Source organism: Muntiacus reevesi, chromosome 16, assembly GCF_963930625.1.
Source record: "Muntiacus reevesi chromosome 16, mMunRee1.1, whole genome shotgun sequence".
NCBI classification, from domain to species: domain Eukaryota; kingdom Metazoa; phylum Chordata; class Mammalia; order Artiodactyla; family Cervidae; genus Muntiacus; species Muntiacus reevesi.
Window position 1 is genome coordinate 4,126,449 of NC_089264.1, and position 19,139 is coordinate 4,145,587.

Genomic DNA, 19,139 nt, shown 5'->3' on the forward strand with positions numbered 1-19,139 from the left:
CTTACAAATGGGAAAACTTTTTGTAGCTAGCATTGGCTAAATTTCAGTTGTAAAGAGACTGGAGTTTTATCATATGTTATTGAACAACTACAGAGCAAGCATAACATACATCACAGACCCCTTCTTGGTCTATACATGGGTGTATGAGCAGTGAGGTAATCAGAACTTTCCACCACACATATCATTGCTCTTGAATGATTGCAAGTCATGGTAGACACTTTGGAAACGTTTAACCTAGCACTGTTATCCCGCTTTATTGTTCTGACCCATTAATTTCCTGTGGCAGAGCTCAGTGGTGAGCTTTGAAGTGGCTCCAAACTTGGTGAACTGAGTTTCAGAGTAGGAAACAGTAGAATTGAAATATAAATAGGAGTCAGGCAAATTAATATTCAGGGAATACCACACAAGCGTGATTAAGAACTTGGAAATGAGATGGGAGAACGATTTATTAACTGAAGTTGGATTTTTTTTATAGGCTTTGTTCCAGGCTGGAGAACTTAAATGGGGAACAGATGAAGAAAAGTTTATTACCATCTTTGGAACACGAAGTGTGTCTCATTTGAGAAGAGGTGAGTGATAAAAATGTGTTTGATACAGGTTTCTTTGATTAATTTTGAAAGTAAAGAGCCAGTATGCCAAAGCACCTGACGCGTAACAGGCTTTTACTGAATGAGTCTAGTTTGTTTTTCTCTTCCTTGGTGACCTTGGGGAATCTCATAATTCTCCTTGCTGCCGTTGGAGGTTTTACCAAACTCGAGATGCTTATTCTGCTCTTTGCTGTCAGGGTGACGAGGGAGATAGGCCACTAGATTGTTACTCATAGTCACAAATCACTGAGCTGTAGGTGGTACCTCAGAGCTCAGCTCTGGGTTTTCGTCGGTATTTCTGCTCTCTGGTGGTAGTAAGTTCAGTTGCAAGTAACAGGAAACCCTGCTGATAGTGGCTTTAAGACGGGGCTCTCTGTAGGCGGCGTTGCTCGGCTGGCTTTGCGGGACCCAGGCTCTTTCTGTTTTGTGCTCCTAGTGGCTTTAAGACAGGGCTCTCTGTAGGCGGCGTTGCTCGGTGGGTTTGGCGGGATCCAGGCTCTTTCTGTTTTCTGCTCCGCTGTCCCCAGCGCTTTGGTTTTCTTTCTCATGCTCAGTACCTCATTGTTACAAGATGGCTGATGTTGCTCCAAACGTGCGAGCCATTTTCACAGCAAGAAGGAAAGGGTAAACTAATCCTGTTCATCCATTACTTTTAATTAATAAGGAAAGAGAAAGATTTTTCAGAATCCTCTCCAGCAAATTTACCTTTGGGTCTTATTGGTTATAACTAGTAAGGAGGGGCTGGGAAATGAGTGAACAAAGAACATTTATAATCTGTTGTTCTGAGCTTGGCACATTGAGATTCTGAGCAAAATCAAGGTTTGTCAGCAAGAATAAAGGGGAAATTCGTGTTTGGTCGGACAGTACCTGGTTAGGGTAAATATCTTCTTTCTGGAAAGAGTGATTGTTACGTGATTAAGAAATTGTTTCCATGTTTTCTAGTGTTTGACAAATACATGACTATATCAGGGTTTCAAATTGAAGAAACCATTGACCGAGAGACTTCTGGCAATTTGGAACAACTTCTTCTTGCTGTTGGTAAGTAATTTTATAATGTATATAATATTCATGGCATTAAGAGCTAAAATATTTTATTCAGTTGAAGCTATATGTAAAAAATAACCATCAATTTCTTTATATAAAAAGAGAGCTTAATCATGACATATGGGTGAAGCAAACTCCTAGATTTCCAATTCAGAATCTGCTTTGATGTTGCAAAAAAGTGAAACATCTGGTTATTTCATTTTATCTTATGGAAACGCTAAGAGAATTTTTTTTAGAAATCATTTTGAAGTGGCATTAAAAATATTATTTCATTGTGAACTTGAAGTATGGGCATTATTATCTCAAAAGGTAAACATTTTTCTTGTGAATGTTATTTTTGATACCCATGGAGTTTTTTCTTTAGAATACTATTCTCACAGTTTTGAAGCACACTGAAAGCTGGGATCTGAATTAGAAAAAGTATCTTTGCTATAATGGAAAATGTGGTAGTGGTTATTAACCTGAGTAAATAGTTTAGAATTTTATTTTAGCTAAATATTCACAATAACTTGGAAAATTGGAGGACTGAGTCTGTGCAGTTTATTGTAGTATTATTCCATACTCTCCAGATCCAGGGAAAATCCAGTTTGTGAGTTTACAGTAGTCCCAGTTTTCATATGGGTTTGGGGTGAACCTCTGTCTGCTGTTTGTTCCAAGTATATGGTGTTGAGCTGAAGTTATTGTGCTGTCTGTCTTCTGGAAAATAAGCTCAGTGTATGCATGAACCAGCCTTAACAGTAGGCTTTCATTTCAATCTGTAGTTAATGAATTTTAATAGAAATCTTTTAGATGGCCCGTTCAAAATAGAATGCACATAAAAGTTATGACAGTTTTAGTTACCAGTGGCTGTTTTTCTTAATCATTGGAAAAGAGAAAATAGTGCCTCCAGTCAGCGATTTGTTATTTTTGTGTATAAGTGTTCCTGTTCTTTTTTTGGCCATACCATGCAGCTTGTGGGATCTTAGTTCCCCAACCAGGGACTGAACCAAAGCCTTTGGCAGTGGGAGCATGGGGTCTTAACCCCTGAACCACCGGGAGAACTCCCTGTTTTTGAATATTGAGGAATTTTTATGTGATAGTTTCTGAAACTAGTGGACTTGCGTTCTGAGGAGTGCTAACATACGGTAGATGTGTACATGTTCAGGGAATATACTCTTTCTTTGGGTGTTTCTACTGAAATGGGCAAGTCTCATACTGCTCTGTATGAACCATGGATATTATAGAATACAGAGGGAACACCTCGATTAAGATTACAGGCAGATAGTCTGAGGTTTGTCAGGTTACATAGGGTAATACTGTACATTACTTGCTTGATTATATTGAAAACTCCTAGGAGATTTGCATAATTCATGGGGATGAAGAAGGTTGTGGCTTAACAGCTCCGGCTGCCAAAATTTCAGCAAAAAGGTGGTCATCGCAGAAAGGGGTGTTGAAAATCTTGCTGCATGCCTTTCTGTGTAGACTTTAGAACTCTGAGACCACCCCAAGCAGCTGTCTGTGGAGATACTCTGTAGCAAGGAAATCAGAGCAGCTTGTGAATGAGCAGCTCTTCAACCTGTGTTACTTGCATACTTGTGTTTAAGTAGAGCTATACGCCTGAGACACCTCTGATTTTAATTACTTAATCCTTTTCACATTAGAATAATATGTGACCGTTATATTATTTATTTTTGTAGTGAAATCCATTCGCAGTATACCTGCCTACCTTGCAGAAACCCTCTACTATGCTATGAAGGTAAGTGCATGCCTTGAATCTTCTAAGTAATTTGTTTCTCTAATATGTTTTAGAGGATAGACCTTGAGGTTTTTTCCCCTCCTTAAAATAGGTGGTTGAATTCTGCTAAGTTGTTTTACTTTATTGACTCTCCCAACTCAGGAGAGTTTGATGCTATAATTGACATTTTTAAACAATATGTGTTTCTGTTTTTCTTTTTTAAAGGGAGCTGGAACAGATGATCATACCCTCATCAGAGTTGTGGTTTCCAGAAGTGAGATTGATCTGTATAACATTAGGAAGGAGTTTAGGAAGAATTTTGCCACCTCTCTTTATTCCATGATTAAGGTAGTAAAACCTTTCTTTAAATTATGTTTGGAAATCCTCAGCAGGACAGTAAATAGCGTGGAAGACATGGATGGGAGAAACCAATTCTTCTGTCAACTTTAAAATTCTCGTGGTGTTTCTAGAGCTCTGAGGTACAGAATTCAGCATAATGTCTCCTGAAGTGCAGATGCTGGTCCCAAGTGAAGGGTTGACTCTTGGTGAGGCTGAGGCTTCGGGTGAGCTTAGAAGCCTTATTAAGTAGTGGTGACAGATGACTCACTAAATCCAGTCTTGTCCACAACAGTGTTTGTTCTTTCTGCCTTTTATCAGTTCCAGCTGTCTTTATCAAGTTTCTCCTTTCTTTTATTAACATATCGGTCTTTTCTTTCTTGTCTGTTATCACCTGGTTTCTAGTATTGGTTCATAGTTCAGCAAAGAACCAAACAGGTCATATTAGGAGTAAGTAAAGAGCTTAAGTATTGCTCTCATTTTTGTTCTTTTAAAAGCAAGGGACACTGTGGTTTGTGATTAAATTTGGCTTGAAGCCTTCTGAGTTTTTCTTTTGTTTCCCTCCCTCCCTCCCTCCCTTCGTCCCTTCCCTCCTTCCCTCCTGTCTTTGTCCCTCTCTTTCTGTTTCATAAAGGGGAATGTGGGTTGTGTGCAAAGCAGCGTTTCAGCTGAGCAAGTTTTTCGTGTGTGTGTGTGTGTGTGTGTGTGATGTGGCTTGGCTGATGGGTACTACAGAGTTCTCCCAGTGACTCATAGCTTGAAACATAACTTATCACACATCCCTGTGCATGAGACAAGCAGAGGCAAAATGTATCTTGCCCTCCTGTCTGAGGCAAAGCCATAGAACCAGGCAGTCCCAGCGTGGCCCACCCCCCATAGCCAGACATACACTGTGTGATAGAGACGGCTTGAGTTGCACATGGTTATAAAAGCTTCCCTGTTCTCTGTGTTACTGGAGGGAAGAACATACGTCACTGTCTTAGATAGGACTGAACTTTTAAGGGGTAAAATTATAAAGTTAAACATCAGTTGCATCAACAGGATACTCTCTATAGCATCCCTGATGTGAAAGTCACTCAGAGAAAAGTCGTATGACTAAAACATGTTACTGGATCTGTCTTAATGTTTTCTTTTCTGTGGCTTCCATGAGTCCTGAAGGTTAACGGAGTGCATTTGGGTTTCAGGGGGACACGTCTGGGGACTATAAGAAAGCCCTGCTGCTGCTCTGTGGAGGCGAAGATGACTGACGGGAGCCTGGGGAGCAGCCCCGCGCCGTGTCCGCCCGGCACCGCTGCTCACCGCACCCTGCACGCCCGTGCTGCACACCCGTGCTGCGCACACTGCCTTACTCACGCTAGCATGCTGTGGCCAGAACACACACGTTGTCGAAGAACGTAGCGGTGCTCCTTTCTGATCTTAAGATCTTTCTCTTTAACTGTTGTAGCACTAAAGTATACTTATGTTACTAGGACTAAAGTCTGGATCATTTATATTTTCCTATAAGAGGCAGACTGCTTTCACCCTTTTTAAAAAGCTTCATTTATATTAAATTGATAACCATATTACCTTAATCGGAACCTTAGCCTTGGAATTGTGAACTCCTGGAAGTGTTATTAATCAAGTTTACTACCAAGTGAAACCTAAAAAATTATGGTAGTTGCAATCAAAAGATTAATGAATAATAAACATTTCCATCTCCTGAATTTCTCGTGCGTGTATGTCTAGAAAACTTACTTGATTTACATATTGAACAAGAATATATTTTTTTCAGGCTGGTCAGTTGACAGTGTTATCAGTTGACAACTGAATTGTCGAAAGTTATTAAAAGTTGGCTTTTGGTTGAAAAGCATGAGCTACAACACTGCAGAATGAATTTCCTGTGCAGCGGGGGACGAGGGGGGACCTGAAGGGGCAGCTTCCCTGGTAACTCAGATGATAAAGCACCCGCCTGCCGATTCAGGAGACGTAAGAGATGCTGGGGTGGGGAAGATCCCCTGGGAAAGGGAGTGGCCACCCACTCCAGTATTCTTGCTTGGAGAACCCCCTGGACGCTCAGAGGAGCCTGGTGGGCTACAGTCCATGGGGTTGCAAAGAGTCGGACACGAATGACCAACCGAGCACATACAGAGTATGTAATACGCCATTAAGCGTTCTCATTTATTGGTAGCATGTTTATGTGGCATCAGCTAAAGCAGTGCTAACACTAGTTGCTTATTGGAAAAGCTGATTTAAAAACTTAAACTAAAAAATAAAACCCAAACATTCCTGATGTGAGAGGCACTCGGAGAAAAGTCGTATGAATAAAACATGTTACCAGATCCGTCTTAATGTTTTCTTTTCTGTGGCTTCTGTGAGTCATGAAGGTTAATGGAGTGCATTTGGGTTTTGGGGGACATGTCTGGGGACTGTAAGAAAGTCCTCTTGTGGCTCTGTGGAGGCAAAGATGACTGACGGGAGGGAGCCTGGGGAGCCGCCCCGCGCCCTGTATATCTTGTCCATCTGTATATCTTTAGTAGAAAAATGTCTATTCAGACCCTCTGCCCATTTTTAAATAAGGTTATTCTTTGTTGTTACTATTATTTGAGCTCTTCATTTATTTTGGATATTACCCTCCAATATTTTGGATATTAGCCCCTTATCAGACATAGGATTTGCAAATATTTTCTCCCATTTGTAGGTTGCCTCTTAATTTTGTTGATGGTTTCCTTTGCTGTGCAGAAACTTTTTGATGAATGTAACCCCATATGTTTATATTTTTATATAGAAAATCATCACCAAGATTGATGTCAAGGAGGTAACCATCCGTGTTTTCCTTCTAGGAGTCTTGTGGTTTCAGGTCTTGGGTTCACAACTTTAATCCGTTCTGAGTTAATTCTTATTTATGGTGCAGGCCCAGTTCTATTCTTCTATATGTGGCATCCAGTTTTCCCAGCACCGTTTCCTGGAGAGACTATTCTTCTACTATATATTCTTGGCTCCTTTGTCAAACATTAATTGACCATATGTCCCTGGGTTTATCTCTGGGCTTTCTAGTCAGCTGTGTAAATTATATGTCTATTTTTATGCCAATAGTTAATGTTAGTCACTTAGTTGTGTCCAACTCTTTGTGACCCTGTTGACTATATATCAGGCTCCTCTGTCTGTGGAATTCTCCAGGCAAGAATAGTGGAGTGGGTTGCCATTCCTTTTTCCAGGGGATCTTCCCAACCCAGGGATTGAACCCGGGTCTCCTGTGTTGCAGGCAGATTCTTTACCATCTGAGCCCCAGGGAAGCCCTTTTAAGCCAAGGCCTCACGGTTTTGGTACCACGGCTGTATAATATAGTTGAAAATAAGGAAGTCTGTTGTCTCCAACTTTGTTTTTCTTTCTCAAGATTGCTCTGGCTATTTGGGGTCTTGTGGTTACATAAAAATTTTAGGATTGTTTGTTCTATTTCTGTGAAAAATGCTGTTGCAGTTTTGATAGGGATTGCACTGAATCTGTAGATTGCTTTGGGTAACATGGACATTTTAACAGTATTAATTATTCAATCTATAAGTGTGGAATATATATCTTTCCATTTATTTGTGTCTTCTTGAACTTCTTTCACAGTTTCTTAGAGTTTTCACCTCCTTGGTTAAGTTTATTCCTAATTTTTTTTTTTTTTTTTTTTGGATGCAATAGTAAATGGGATTGTTTTCTTAATTTCTCATAGTTTGTTACAGTGTATAGAAATGCAAGGGGTTTTTGCATATATTTTTTTTATCCTGTAACTTTACTGAATTCATTTATTCTAGCAGTTTTTGGTCGTGTCTTCAGGGTTTTCTTTTTAGTATCATGTCATCTGTAAATAATGACAGTTTTACTTCTTCCTTTCAAGCTGCTGTTTCTGAGCAGGGGGAGCCGGTCAAGGACTGATTGATTGTAACATTCCTGTGGGACAGTTGCGTGCAAGCCCTAGTGGCCAGCAGAGCCAGGCAACCAGGAGGTGTCTCGTGAGCAGCAGCTTCTGTGACTGCTGCGGCAGACCAAGTGTGCAAGCAGTGCTGGGGGATCCTGGTGTTCTGGGGCAAGGCGGAGTGAGTGTGCAAGCTAATCCTGGGAGATCCTGGCATTCTGGGGCAAGGCGGAGTGAGTGTGCAAGCAGTCCTGGGAGATCCTCTAGAGCAAGGCGGAGTGAGTGTGCAAGCTAATCCTGGGAGATCCTGGCATTCTGGGGCAAGGCGGAGTGAGTGTGCAAGCAGTCCTGGGAGATCCTCTAGAACAAGGCGGAGTGAGTGTGCAAGCTAATCCTGGGAGATCCTGGCAGTGTGGGGCAAGGTGGAGTGAGTGTGCAAGCAGTGCTGGGGGATCCTCTAGAGCAAGGCGGAGTGAGTGTGCAAGCTAATCCTGGGAGATCCTGGCAGTGTGGGGCAAGGCGAGTGAGTGTGCTGGAGGAGGTTTATGGTGAGACAGTGTCTCAGTCTCTCCTCCCAGCTTCATTGTAGGTTTCTCCTCATTTGTCTGATGCATAGGAATCACTTAGCTAGGCGGTTTTTTTTTTCTTTTTTATCTCCCACAGAGGAAAATTTTCCCTTCTTAGCTGTAGATTTAGTGTCCGTTAGAGAAGATAAATTCAAGATCCTTCTATGTTGCCATTTTGAACCAGACTCTTGTTTTTTCTTCTTCTTCTGTTGATAAGGTGAATTACATCAACTGATTTTGTTGACTTGAAAAAGATACACAACATCAGAGATGTGAGTTAAGTTTTATTTGGAGCAAAATGTGGGCTGCCACCCCAGAGACAGCACCTCAGATGGTTCTCAGAGACTGCTCCAAAGAGGTGGGGTGAGGGGGGAAGGTCAGTTTATGTGATTCTGGTGAAGGGAGAGTTCATGCAGTCAAGCACTTAGCGTACAAGAGGTTTTCTGCTAGGGATGAGGAGCTGATGTCACCACGAAGGGATTTAGTGCTTTTATTGGATATGAAGACAAGCAAGCATTGGGCTCATAAAATCAGTTCCTGAAAATAACTGTTTCACCAGTTTTTCTGGAGCACAAGGTGCCCCATCCCTGTTGTCCACCCTGAACTCCTTTCAGGGCATGTCAAAGGTCGGCAGCTGCCGCGCACAGGACCAGTCCCCACAGAGGTGGATGGCAAACGCCCTTGGTGAGCGCCAGCTTTTTGTCGACAATTTTCCAATCTTGAACGATCTTGCATTCCCAGGATGCAGCTGCAGTTGTTAGCAATGCTTTATCAATTTTATGTGTTGCTGGGTTTTTTCCTAATACTTGTTGGAGGATTTTTTTGTGTTCATGCGGGATACTGACCTGTAGTTTTCTTGAAATACTTTTTTGTCTAGTTTTGATATCACAGTAAACCTGCCCTGATAAAATGAATTGAGAAGTATTTCTAACCTATCTTGTGTGAATTTGTGTAGAGCTGGTATGAAAAGTTTCCTGTTTTCCTTTTATGTTTGGTGTTTGGTGGGTTTGCCATTGAAGCCTGTCATGAGCTTTCTATTTTGGGGGGAAGGGTAGTTTTAAACTACAAATTAAAATATCTATTGTCAACTTGAAAAAATATGCACAACCTGAAAGCTGAGAGTTATGTTTTCTTTGGCAGGAATTTTTAGGACGTCAAGCCCGGGCCATAGCCTCTCAGGGAACCCTGAGAGAACTGTTCCAGGGTTTCGAGGCAGCAGGCGGGGAGCCAGGTTATATCGTCTTGCAACAACGGGCAGGTAGTTTGAATGTCAAAGGATTACTGTTAAAGAAAATCAGATACCTCACGGAATTTAGTGCTTTTCTCTGTACAGGAAGATGCAGGAGTCTGGGCTCACTGAAATCACCCCTTGGATGTGCACCCCGGCTCTCTGGGGCCAGTACCCCGTGCTCCCACGCGCCAAGCTTCCTCAGTGCTCACGGCAGGGAGCGGCTGTGCTCCACTAGCTGCTGGACGGCAGGGCTCCACCTCCTTCCTGGGTCTCCCTGGGGTCTCAAAGGCTCCCACTGAAGGGCCACGGTCACTGATGACTACGACATCCTTTGTCTTACATGGCAGGAAATATTCCATTTCTCATCCATCTGATTTGTAATATATACACATCAGATATCATGAAGTTGTTCAGTCAGTTCAGTTGTGTCCGACTCATTGCGACCCCATGGACCAAAGCACGCCAGTCCTCCCTATTCATCATCCACTCCCAGAGTCCACCCAAACTCATGTCCGTTGAGTCGGTGATGCCGTCCAGCCATCTCATCCTCTGTGGTCCCCTTCTTCTCCTGCCCTCGATCTTTCCCAGCATTGGGGTCTTCTCAAATGAGTCAGCTGTTCGCATCAGGTGGCCAAAGTATTGGAGTTTCAGCTTCAACATCAGTCCCTCCAATGAATATTCAGGACTGATTTCCTTTAGGACTGGGAGGATCTCCTTGCAGTCCAACGGACTCTCGGGAGTCTTCTCCAACAGCACAGTTCAATTCTTTGGCGCTCAGCTTTCTTTATAATCATGAAGTTAGTGGCTTAAAATAACACAAATTATCTTAAGAGTTTGAGAGGTTGGAAGTCCAAAATCATTCACACTGGGATAAAAATCAAGGTGTCGGCAGGACTGTGTCCCCTACTGGAGGCTCTGGGGAGAATCCATCCCGTCTGTTCCAGCTTCTAGAGGATGCCTGGGTTCCTCCACGTTGGGGCCTTCTGTCTTCAAAACAGCCATCAGTTCACCCAGTTTCTGCTTCCTGACCTCTCACCTCCTTCTCTGTCTCTGACTCCCTCTTCCCCCCTTTTGAAGGACCTCTGTTGTTTGCACTGGGCTTGGCTGGGTAGTCTAGGCCCTCTTCCCGTTTCAGAGTCACATCTGCAAATACTTATTTGCCACATGAGGTCACAGGTTGCAGGGATTAAGACATAGACTTTTCTTTTTTTTTTTTTTGCTGGGAGTGGGGACATTTTTCTGCCAACCACAGATGGTTTCCAAAAAATACTTTGTGGTACACACAGTATTTTCTCTTTGTTAGGGTAGGAATGATGTTCTATATCCCAAGTATAAGAGAAACTTCCAAATAATATACATACCCTTAGCTCATTTTGGAGAAGGAAATGGCAACCCACTCCAGTATTCTTATCTGAAAAATCCCATGGACGGAGAAGCCTGGTAGGCCCCAGTCCATGGGGTTGCAAAGGGTCAGACATGACTGAGCGACTTCACTTAGCTAATTTAGATGACATAGATGGGGGAAAATACTTTATTACTGGATTTTGAATATATACTTAAGATCAAAAATCTCTGTGGATGTTTTCTCCCTCTCGAGTGTGTGTGTGTGTGTGTCTGTGAGAATGTGTGTGCGCGCGTGTGTATGTTTTTCCCCCTCGGGTGTGTGTGTGTGTGTTTTCCCCCCTCGAGTGTGTGTGTGCGCGTGTGTGTGTGTGCGTGTGTGTGTGAGTGTGTGTTTTTCCCCCGAGTGTGTGTGCGTGTATGTTTTTCCCCCCTCGAGTGTGTGTGTGAGTGTGTGTGTGTGTGTGAGTGTGTGTGAGAGTGTGTGTGTGAGAGAGTGTGTGTGAGTGTGTGTGAGTGTGTGTGTATGTTTTTCCCCCTCGAGTGTGTGTCTGTGTTTGTGAATGTGAGTGTGTGTGTATGTGTGTGTGTGTGTGTGTGTGTGAGTGTGTGTGTGTGTGTGTGTACACATGCACACTTTGAAGAATCTCATACCAGGTCTGTGACAGTCTGTCTTGTGCCCAGTAGGTGGTACTGTTGGCATAAACTTACAAACTCCACTTCTACATAAACTGAGCTTGTTCATTTTTCAGCAACAGAACGTATTCCTACACATCTTCCTCATCTCAACCCTCCGACAAAAAGTGAATTTAAAATTTAATTCCCTACTGGTTACTCATCTGTAGCTTGGTGGCTTAGAATCATCTTGTTTTCCCTGGTTTAGGCTAGTCAGTGTTGTTTTCTGAAGCACTGATTTGTTTTTCTCCCAGGATGTTTGGTAGTTAATTTAGTCTCACGCCTCCTGCTCCCAATCCTGCAATGGAGCATGGAAGACTGTCACCTTTTTCTACAGGCTTTGGATATTTTCTATGGATGATATATATTTCTCTTCATTTTTTAACCTGACAACATTTGAAGATCTAGCCAGAGGTGCACATAAAAAGGTGCACTTTCTACAGAATGAATTTGTCTTCTGGGTTTTGATATTTGAAATGGAGAAATATTTTAAAATTTTAAATTCCCTTTTTAAAAACATTGGCTTTTATGCAAAAATGTCTGAATCTATATTCATCACACATCCCCACAGACAAGTTTGCCCTCCCAAATTCCCTGTTTGTGATAGTGACTCTAAAATTCTTCTAATTATTCAGTCTCAAAATTTTGGGAATATTTTTATATCCTCCGTTTCTTTGTCTTTCATGTTAAACTAATTAGTAAGTCCAAATAATTCTTCTTTCAATATGTTTATCACAGCTGCCCCCTCCTTTCCATTCCTGCTCCCCTCTATTTCTGGAGCTAACTAGCTTATTACTGCACAAAGTAACTTATTAAGGAAAAAATTCTTTGTTTTTTAAAAAAGCAATAAATGGAACAATTTAAAAAGTCAAAAAGGGTAGAACTAACTATAAGGAAGAAGTCCTTAGCCTTTCACTTCGCAGCCCATTCCATTCCCCATTGGGGTGGGTGTCAAAAGCCTTATACAATTTTATCATTTTCCATTTAAATTTTTCCAGGAAACTTTATCCATATTTGATATATATATATGCATATATATATACATACACCCATATATGGATATATACCTATATATATATCTGACATATGGATCAGTTCAGTTCAGTTGCTCAGTCATGTCCAATTCTTTGCGACCCCATGGACTGCAGCATACCAGGCCTCCCTGTCCATCACCAACTCCCAAAGTCCACCAAAATCCGTGCCCATTGAGTTGGTGATGCCATCCAACCATCTCATCCTCTGTCGTCCCCTTCTCCTCCTGCCCCAAGTCTTTCCCAGCATCAGGGTCTTTTCTAATGAATCAGCTGTTCGAGTTTCAGCTTCAGCATCAGTCCTTCCAATGAATATTCAGGACTGATCTCCTTTAGGATGGACTGGTTGGATCTCCTTGCAGTCCAAGGGACCCTCAAGAGTCTTCTCCAACACCACCGTTCAAAAGCATTAATTCTTCAGCACTCAGGTTTCTTTATAGTCCAACTCTCATATCCATACATGACCACTGGAAAAACCATAGCCTTGACTAGATGGACCTTTGTTGACAAAGTAATGTCTCTACTTTTTAATATGCTGTCTAGGTTGGTCATAACTTTCCTTCCAAGCAGTAAGCGTCTTTTAATTTCATGGCTGCAATCACCATCTGCAGTGATTTTGGAGCCCAGAAAAATAAAGTCAGCCACTGTTTCCACTGTTTCCCCATCTATTTGCCATGAAGTGATGGGACCGCATGCCATGAACTTAGTCTTCTGAATGATGAGCTTTAAGCCAACTTTTTCACTCTCCTCTTTCACTTTCATCAAGAGGCTTTTTAGTTCCTCTTCACTTTCTGCCATAAGGGTGGTGTCATCTACCTAACTGAGGTTATTGATATTTCTCCCAGCAATCTTAATTCCACCTTGTGCTTCATCCAGCCTAGCATTTCTCATGATGTACTTTGCATACTACTTATAAGTAGGGTGACAATATACAGCCTTGATGTACTCCTTTCCCAATTTGGAACCAGTTTTTTGTTCCATGTCCAGTTATAACTGTTGCTTCCTGACTTGCATACAGGTTTCTCAAGAGGCAGGTCAGGTGATCTAGTATTCCATCTCTTGAAAAATTTTCCACAGTTTGTTGTGATTCACACAGTCAAAGGCTTTGGCATAGTCAATAAAGCAGAAATAGATGTTCTTCTGGAACTCTCTTTTTTGATGATCCAGCAGATGTTGGCAATTTGATCTCTGGTTCCTCTTCCTTTTCTAAAACCAGCTTGGACATCTGGAAGAGATACGGATATGTATATTTATATACATACATGCATCTACTTCTGCTTTATTGACTATGCTAAAGCCTTTGGCTGTGTGAATCACAACAAATGAAAATTCTTAAAGAGATGGGAATACCAGACTACCTTAGCTGCCTCTTGAGAAACCTTACGTTCGCAGGTCAAGAAGCAACAGTTAGAACCAGATACGGAACAACAGACTGGTTGCAAATTTGGAAAGGAAAATGTCAAGGCTGTATATTGTCACCCTGCTTATTTAATTTATGTGGAGAGTACCTCATGAGAATTGCTGGGCTGGAAGAAGCACAAACTGGAATCAAGATTACTAGGAGAAACATAATAACCTCAGATATGCAGATAACACCACCCTTATGGCAGAAAGTGAAGAAGAACTAAAGAGCGTCTTGATGAAAGTGAAAGAGGAGAGTGCAAAAGCTGGCTTAAAACTCAACATTCACAAAATTAAGATCATGGCATCTGGTCCCATCACTTCATGACAAGTAGATGGGGAAACAATGGAAACAGTGACAAACTTTACTTTCTTGGGCTCCAAAATTGCTGCAGATGGCAACTGCAGCCATGAAATTAAAAGATACTTGCTCCTTGGGAAAAAAGATATGACAAACCTAGACAACGTATTAAAAAACAGAGACATCACTTTGTTGACAAACATCTATCTAGTCAAAGCTATGGTTTTTCCAGTCATCATGTATGGCCGTGAGAGTTGGACCATAAAGAAGGCTGAATTCCAAAGAATTGATGCTTTTGGACTGTGGTGTTGGTGAAGACTCTTGCGAGTCCCTTGGACTGCAAGGAGATCCAACCAGTCAATCCTAGAGGAAATCAGTCCTGAATATCCATTGGAAGGACTGATGCTGAAGCTGAAGCTCCAATACTTTGGCCACCTGATGTGAAGAACTGACTCATTAGAAAAGATCCTGATGCTGGGAGAGGTTGAAGACAGGAGGAAAAGTGGATGACAGAGGATGAGATGGTTGGATGGCATCACTGACTCGATGGACATCAGTTTAAGCAAGCTCCAGGAGATGGTGAAGGACAGGGAAGCCTGGTGTGCTGCATCCATGGGGTCACAAAATTTGGACATGACTGAGGAACAACAACAGCAAAACCTATATATCTATCTATATCTGAGATGTAAATATGTATATTTGTAATACTTATACTACTACTATGTATATATACACTATTTCCTCATTTATTCATATCAAGATTTTCTCTTGGTTCTGTGCTGTAATGGTTAGTAATACTTATCCCAATTTCCTTGCATCTTCTCCCTCCTCTAGGTGTAGTTATGTTGCTCTTAGTTCTTCTCAGGTCTCCTATGTATCATTAAAACATACATTTCCTGTTCCTACTATGGGAAGAATCTATGGGAAGATTGGGAAGAATCTATGGGAACTATGGGAAGAATCTCTAGACCCCTTGCTTGGAAGGTAAGGCCACATGCGACTCTGCACTAGTTCTCTCCCCGTCCATCTGCCACCCTTGTCAACTGTCATTTTACTTTTTAAATGGTCAGGGTTCATGCTATATACACTCTGGTCAATGATCCCAGTTAAATTTTTTGTCCATTTATTGATTCTACAATTTGAAATAGAAAAGTTAACATTATTGACGAATCTCTAACCTGGCTGTGGTCTGTGGTTTTATTTCCGTCCTGGTGAACTTTTATGTCCCATCCTCATGCTATCTGCCGTTGCTGTTTCCTAAGTGTTGGTAATGTTGTTGGCAGTCTATGGCACTTTGCCCACGTTTTTCCTCCTGGGATTTCTGTCCTGAAACTGATTTCTCTCTCGTTGTGCTACACACCGGGCTCCTTTAAACACCAGCATGTGTGTGGCTTAACCCCGAGGATGGCCGTACTGACTCACCAACCTGGTTCTCCTTAGACATGCCCTGCAATCCTTAGGGCGCTCCTCTCCGCCCCATGTGCTCCGCTCCTTTCCCCCTCTCTTCCCGTTCCTCACTTCCCAGTCCTCTTTCCCTCATTCCCTTCATTCCTTCCTTGCCTTTTTTGCGACTGGGGTTGAGGTAGGGGTAGGCAGTTGGTGAGAGGTGTCTTGAGCTCCAGTGTTTTGTATATGTATGTACTTTGTTTCAAATACAGATTTTCAACTAGTTCTTCTGTTTTAGGTCCTACAGGCCATTCCCATGTCCATGCTCCTTGATACCTGTGAGTCAGAAGCTGTTTCTGGGGCCGCATGGGGAAGACTCTCACTCATCATCCGCAGCCTCTTTTCTGTGTTTTGATTCGTGAGACACCACTTCTCCTTCCCTTCTTCCACTTTCCAGACTTTGATGACCTTTCCCTCATGCTGATGACTTCCCTCCCAGTCTCACTTCTGTGAGATTTTTAGCACCTCAATTTTTGTTTTTAGAGTCCAGGTTTCATAACTGCTCAGACTTTCACCTAATGAATCTATTGAAATGTAGTTAAAAAAAAAAAAAAGGCTTTACTTCCTGGGGAAATTAAATGTGAAGAATATATATTCAGTGTTAAGTTATTGAAAATCCATGCAATGTTCTAAATAATAGCAAATATTAGTTGAGGTAATTTTCTTGGTTTGGTTATTCAGCTTAAATTTGAACTGTGGCTTATTTTACACATGTGTTAATGTAAATTATTTCTAGTTTTCTATGGTTTAAAAATACTGCCTTTAAAAGAAATTCAGAACATTCACCTAATATATATATACTTTGACTTCCTAAGGAATTTATACTTGTATCAGTGTTGAATTTTAGCCAATGCTCCAATATAAGGAAAGTGTTGTTTTGAAATAAACAAACTTTTATTTCCCTTGAGGAAAAAGCTGTCCTGAAATGCCGTTTCCGCGCCCCTGCTGTTGGGAGCCTCGGCGCGTGCTGCCGGGTCCCCGCGCCGTGGCTCTGTCTGCTTCGCTTGGCCCCAGCGTCGCTCCTTCCCTTGACTCCATCTCGGTGACCAGGCCGATCAACGCGACACACCGGAGGCAGCCCTGGGCTGTCCCCCTGCTGCCTCACGGAGGGTGGTCACAGCACCCTGCCGGGCTGCGGGCGGCTGTGCTGCTGCTGGCCTCGGCTCCGGATCTGCCCCCAGACGCCGCCTCTGCCCCCAGCACGCCACCGCCGCCTCCTGCTCCTCCCGGCGCCCGCGTCTCGGTCACTTTCTCTCCCGCTGGCGGTCTCCTGAGTCGGCCGTCACGCGGGCAGGCCCCGCGCCTTCCCGGGCGCCCTGGTACCACGCTCCGCCGCCTCCCCCTGCTCCTGGTAATCCAGCTGCAAGCTGCTGCCGCACCGCCCCTGAAGTGGCCACCCTCTGAACATCTGCTTGTTCTCCTGGCTCCACGTCCTGCTGTAGGCTCAGCCTGCGGCCAAGCTGTGCTCGGACCCAGCGTGTGTCCTTTCATTAGGCCCCAGCCTCTCCCCTCCTCGCTTGCTTGGGTTGCTGCAAGGAATACAGATATCCTTTGTATTCCCAGCTGTTGATAAATCACCTTCCGGTTCCACACATCTTACACTCTGTTTATTCTCAATGGGGGCAATATCACCCTCGGGTGAAAGTTGATTCTTGGGGGCTGAAAAGAATTTACTCTTTTTGTGTATAAAGCATAGGTACATATACATACGTACATAAGCAAATAAGCAGAATACCTGTGGTATTAAAAATTCATGTGGAGTGGTGATTAGCAAAAAAACAAAAACAAAAAAAACCTCTGTGAAAGCTGCTTGTGTGTGTGTTAGGGGACATTGATGACAAAAAAAGAAAACACTGGTTTACTTTTGAGGTCTCATATTCATCCTGTTTCTACTTGCCCAGAAGCCTTCAGTAGCTTCCTGCAGGCAACTCTGTAAAACCTGAATTATGTTCTGCAGGTCAAATCTCTTCCTGTTTACCCCCCAACCATCTTTGCAGTCCTGGCCCCCACTGTCTGCCTGCATAGACAGACTGCTGCCCACAGCCCCATAACCGCAGACTGCTCTCCTGCTTTTTTTAAACCAGCGTGTCTGGTTGGCCTTCGGCTGGCATCTGGGAATTTAGGTGTTAGGATTCCCATGGTGGCTGCAACTGTTAAGAGAGGCTCACTGGGCCTGTGCCGTACAAACAGTATGGTTCACGCTGAGCCTCTGCTTTCCTTCTGGGAATCTGGAATCCAGGTACATGCCAGGCAGAGAGTGCTGATGTGACCACCCCCCAGGGAAAACTTGGGGCAGGGAGTCGCTAGTGAGCGTCCCGGCACACAACTTTTCACTGCTAGGTGGGTTAAGAGTATCCAGTGGAACCCCATGGGTGGGGACTCCTGGGAGCTTGTGCCTGGTGTTGTTCAGACTTCTCTGTATATGGCTTTTCCGTTGCTGAGCTTGCTTTGAATCCTTTCACCGTAATAACTCTTAGCTGTGAATATGATTATATGCTGAGACCTGAGAGTCCTCCTAGAGAATGACTGAGCCTGGGGTGGTCTTGGGAACCCCCGAGATAACATGACTGGTGGTTTCTGTTATCCCTTTGGCTCTCAGCCATTCCTTCAGGAAACAAGAATGATGGGAGTCTCTTTGCCTGGAGATGGACAGCGAGGCTTAACAGCTTTGGAAGGAAGGTGATATGAAGACCATATGTGCATGGCCCGTGGTGGATTATATTAGGTTAATTTAGCTGAGATGAAATTGTGTTTTCCAGGATTTCCTTTGCTGTGTAATTCCAGGTTGGCGTGGGTCACAGGACTTGGAAGGCAGAGGTGGAACGCCCGTGACCTTGCTTTTTATGCTTTAAAGCTGCTGAGGCGCTGCTACAGCTTGGGTTGCGCTGTCATTTGTCCGCAGGCCCATCTGGTTGGCATGGGGCGGCGGCGGGACTTGCGTCCACTGCAGCTCCTGCCTTGCCCTCCTTCAGCGCCCTTCTCCCCAACTCCTGGCTTAGATGTGTGTTTAGCTTTATGGTGAAGGGCAACTGTGTCTCCTGCGAAGTTGGAGACCTGGAGATGGTGAGGGACTGAGGCAGGGTCCAGTCCATCCATATGGCTTCAAGCCCAGCCTCCCAGGGGCTGAGGGAGGCAATCCACCACGAGCTATGAGGGTCCGTGAGCGTTTCTGCTCAGATGCCAGGAACGCAGGTCTGCCCTGACCAGGACATTTCTCAGGGTTGTGTTTGCAGCAGGTCACCTTGAAGAAGAGATAATACCTCCAACTGGGACGGAGAACAGTTTGCTTACTGCTTATGATAGTTATTCTGGTGAATTTTCTCAACTCGGTGCTTCTCAGCTGGGAGGTAAATTGGCCGCTGTGCAGCATGCATCGGGGACCCGCGTGGGACTGGGGAGACGGGAACCAAAGCGAGCTTCACATTCATGCTGTGTGCTGCACCAGGAGTAACAAGAGGGCGCTGCCTCACGTCTGCTGCCAGAATCCTTGAGCAGTAAAAAGCTACCTTAGAGCTTGTAAGTAGGTTAAAACCTTAGATTCTGATTGCACTTCGTTTCCACCTGCCCTTCCTGTCGCCTCTGTGGTCTT

The 19,139-nt window shown here is 43.5% G+C and overlaps 2 protein-coding genes across 2 annotated transcripts in view; both read left to right on the forward strand.

The window, feature by feature from the left end:
* ANXA5 (annexin A5) overlaps positions 1 to 5,384 on the forward strand; it is a 31,057-nt gene extending 25,673 nt beyond the window's left edge. The window contains exons 9-13 of the mRNA XM_065907554.1: positions 476 to 569; positions 1,530 to 1,625; positions 3,308 to 3,366; positions 3,571 to 3,693; positions 4,866 to 5,384. Coding sequence (XP_065763626.1) covers positions 476 to 569; positions 1,530 to 1,625; positions 3,308 to 3,366; positions 3,571 to 3,693; positions 4,866 to 4,928 — 435 coding nt within the window. The 3' untranslated portion in view covers positions 4,929 to 5,384. The remainder of the gene's footprint in view (positions 1 to 475; positions 570 to 1,529; positions 1,626 to 3,307; positions 3,367 to 3,570; positions 3,694 to 4,865) is intronic.
* A 6,372-nt stretch (positions 5,385 to 11,756) lies between these two features.
* Positions 11,757 to 17,821, forward strand: LOC136148055 (uncharacterized). The gene is made up of 2 exons (XM_065907530.1): positions 11,757 to 11,799; positions 16,459 to 17,821. The coding sequence occupies exon 2, from the start codon at positions 16,476 to 16,478 to the stop codon at positions 17,118 to 17,120; it is 645 nt and encodes a 214-aa protein (XP_065763602.1). The 5' UTR covers positions 11,757 to 11,799; positions 16,459 to 16,475; the 3' UTR covers positions 17,121 to 17,821.
* Positions 17,822 to 19,139: the final 1,318 nt, after the last annotated feature.

Bases quoted from the DNA above. Each gene is read 5' to 3' on its own strand.
- LOC136148055 (XM_065907530.1), top strand. From the start codon at position 16,476: ATGCCGTTTCCGCGCCCCTGCTGTTGGGAGCCTCGGCGCGTGCTGCCG.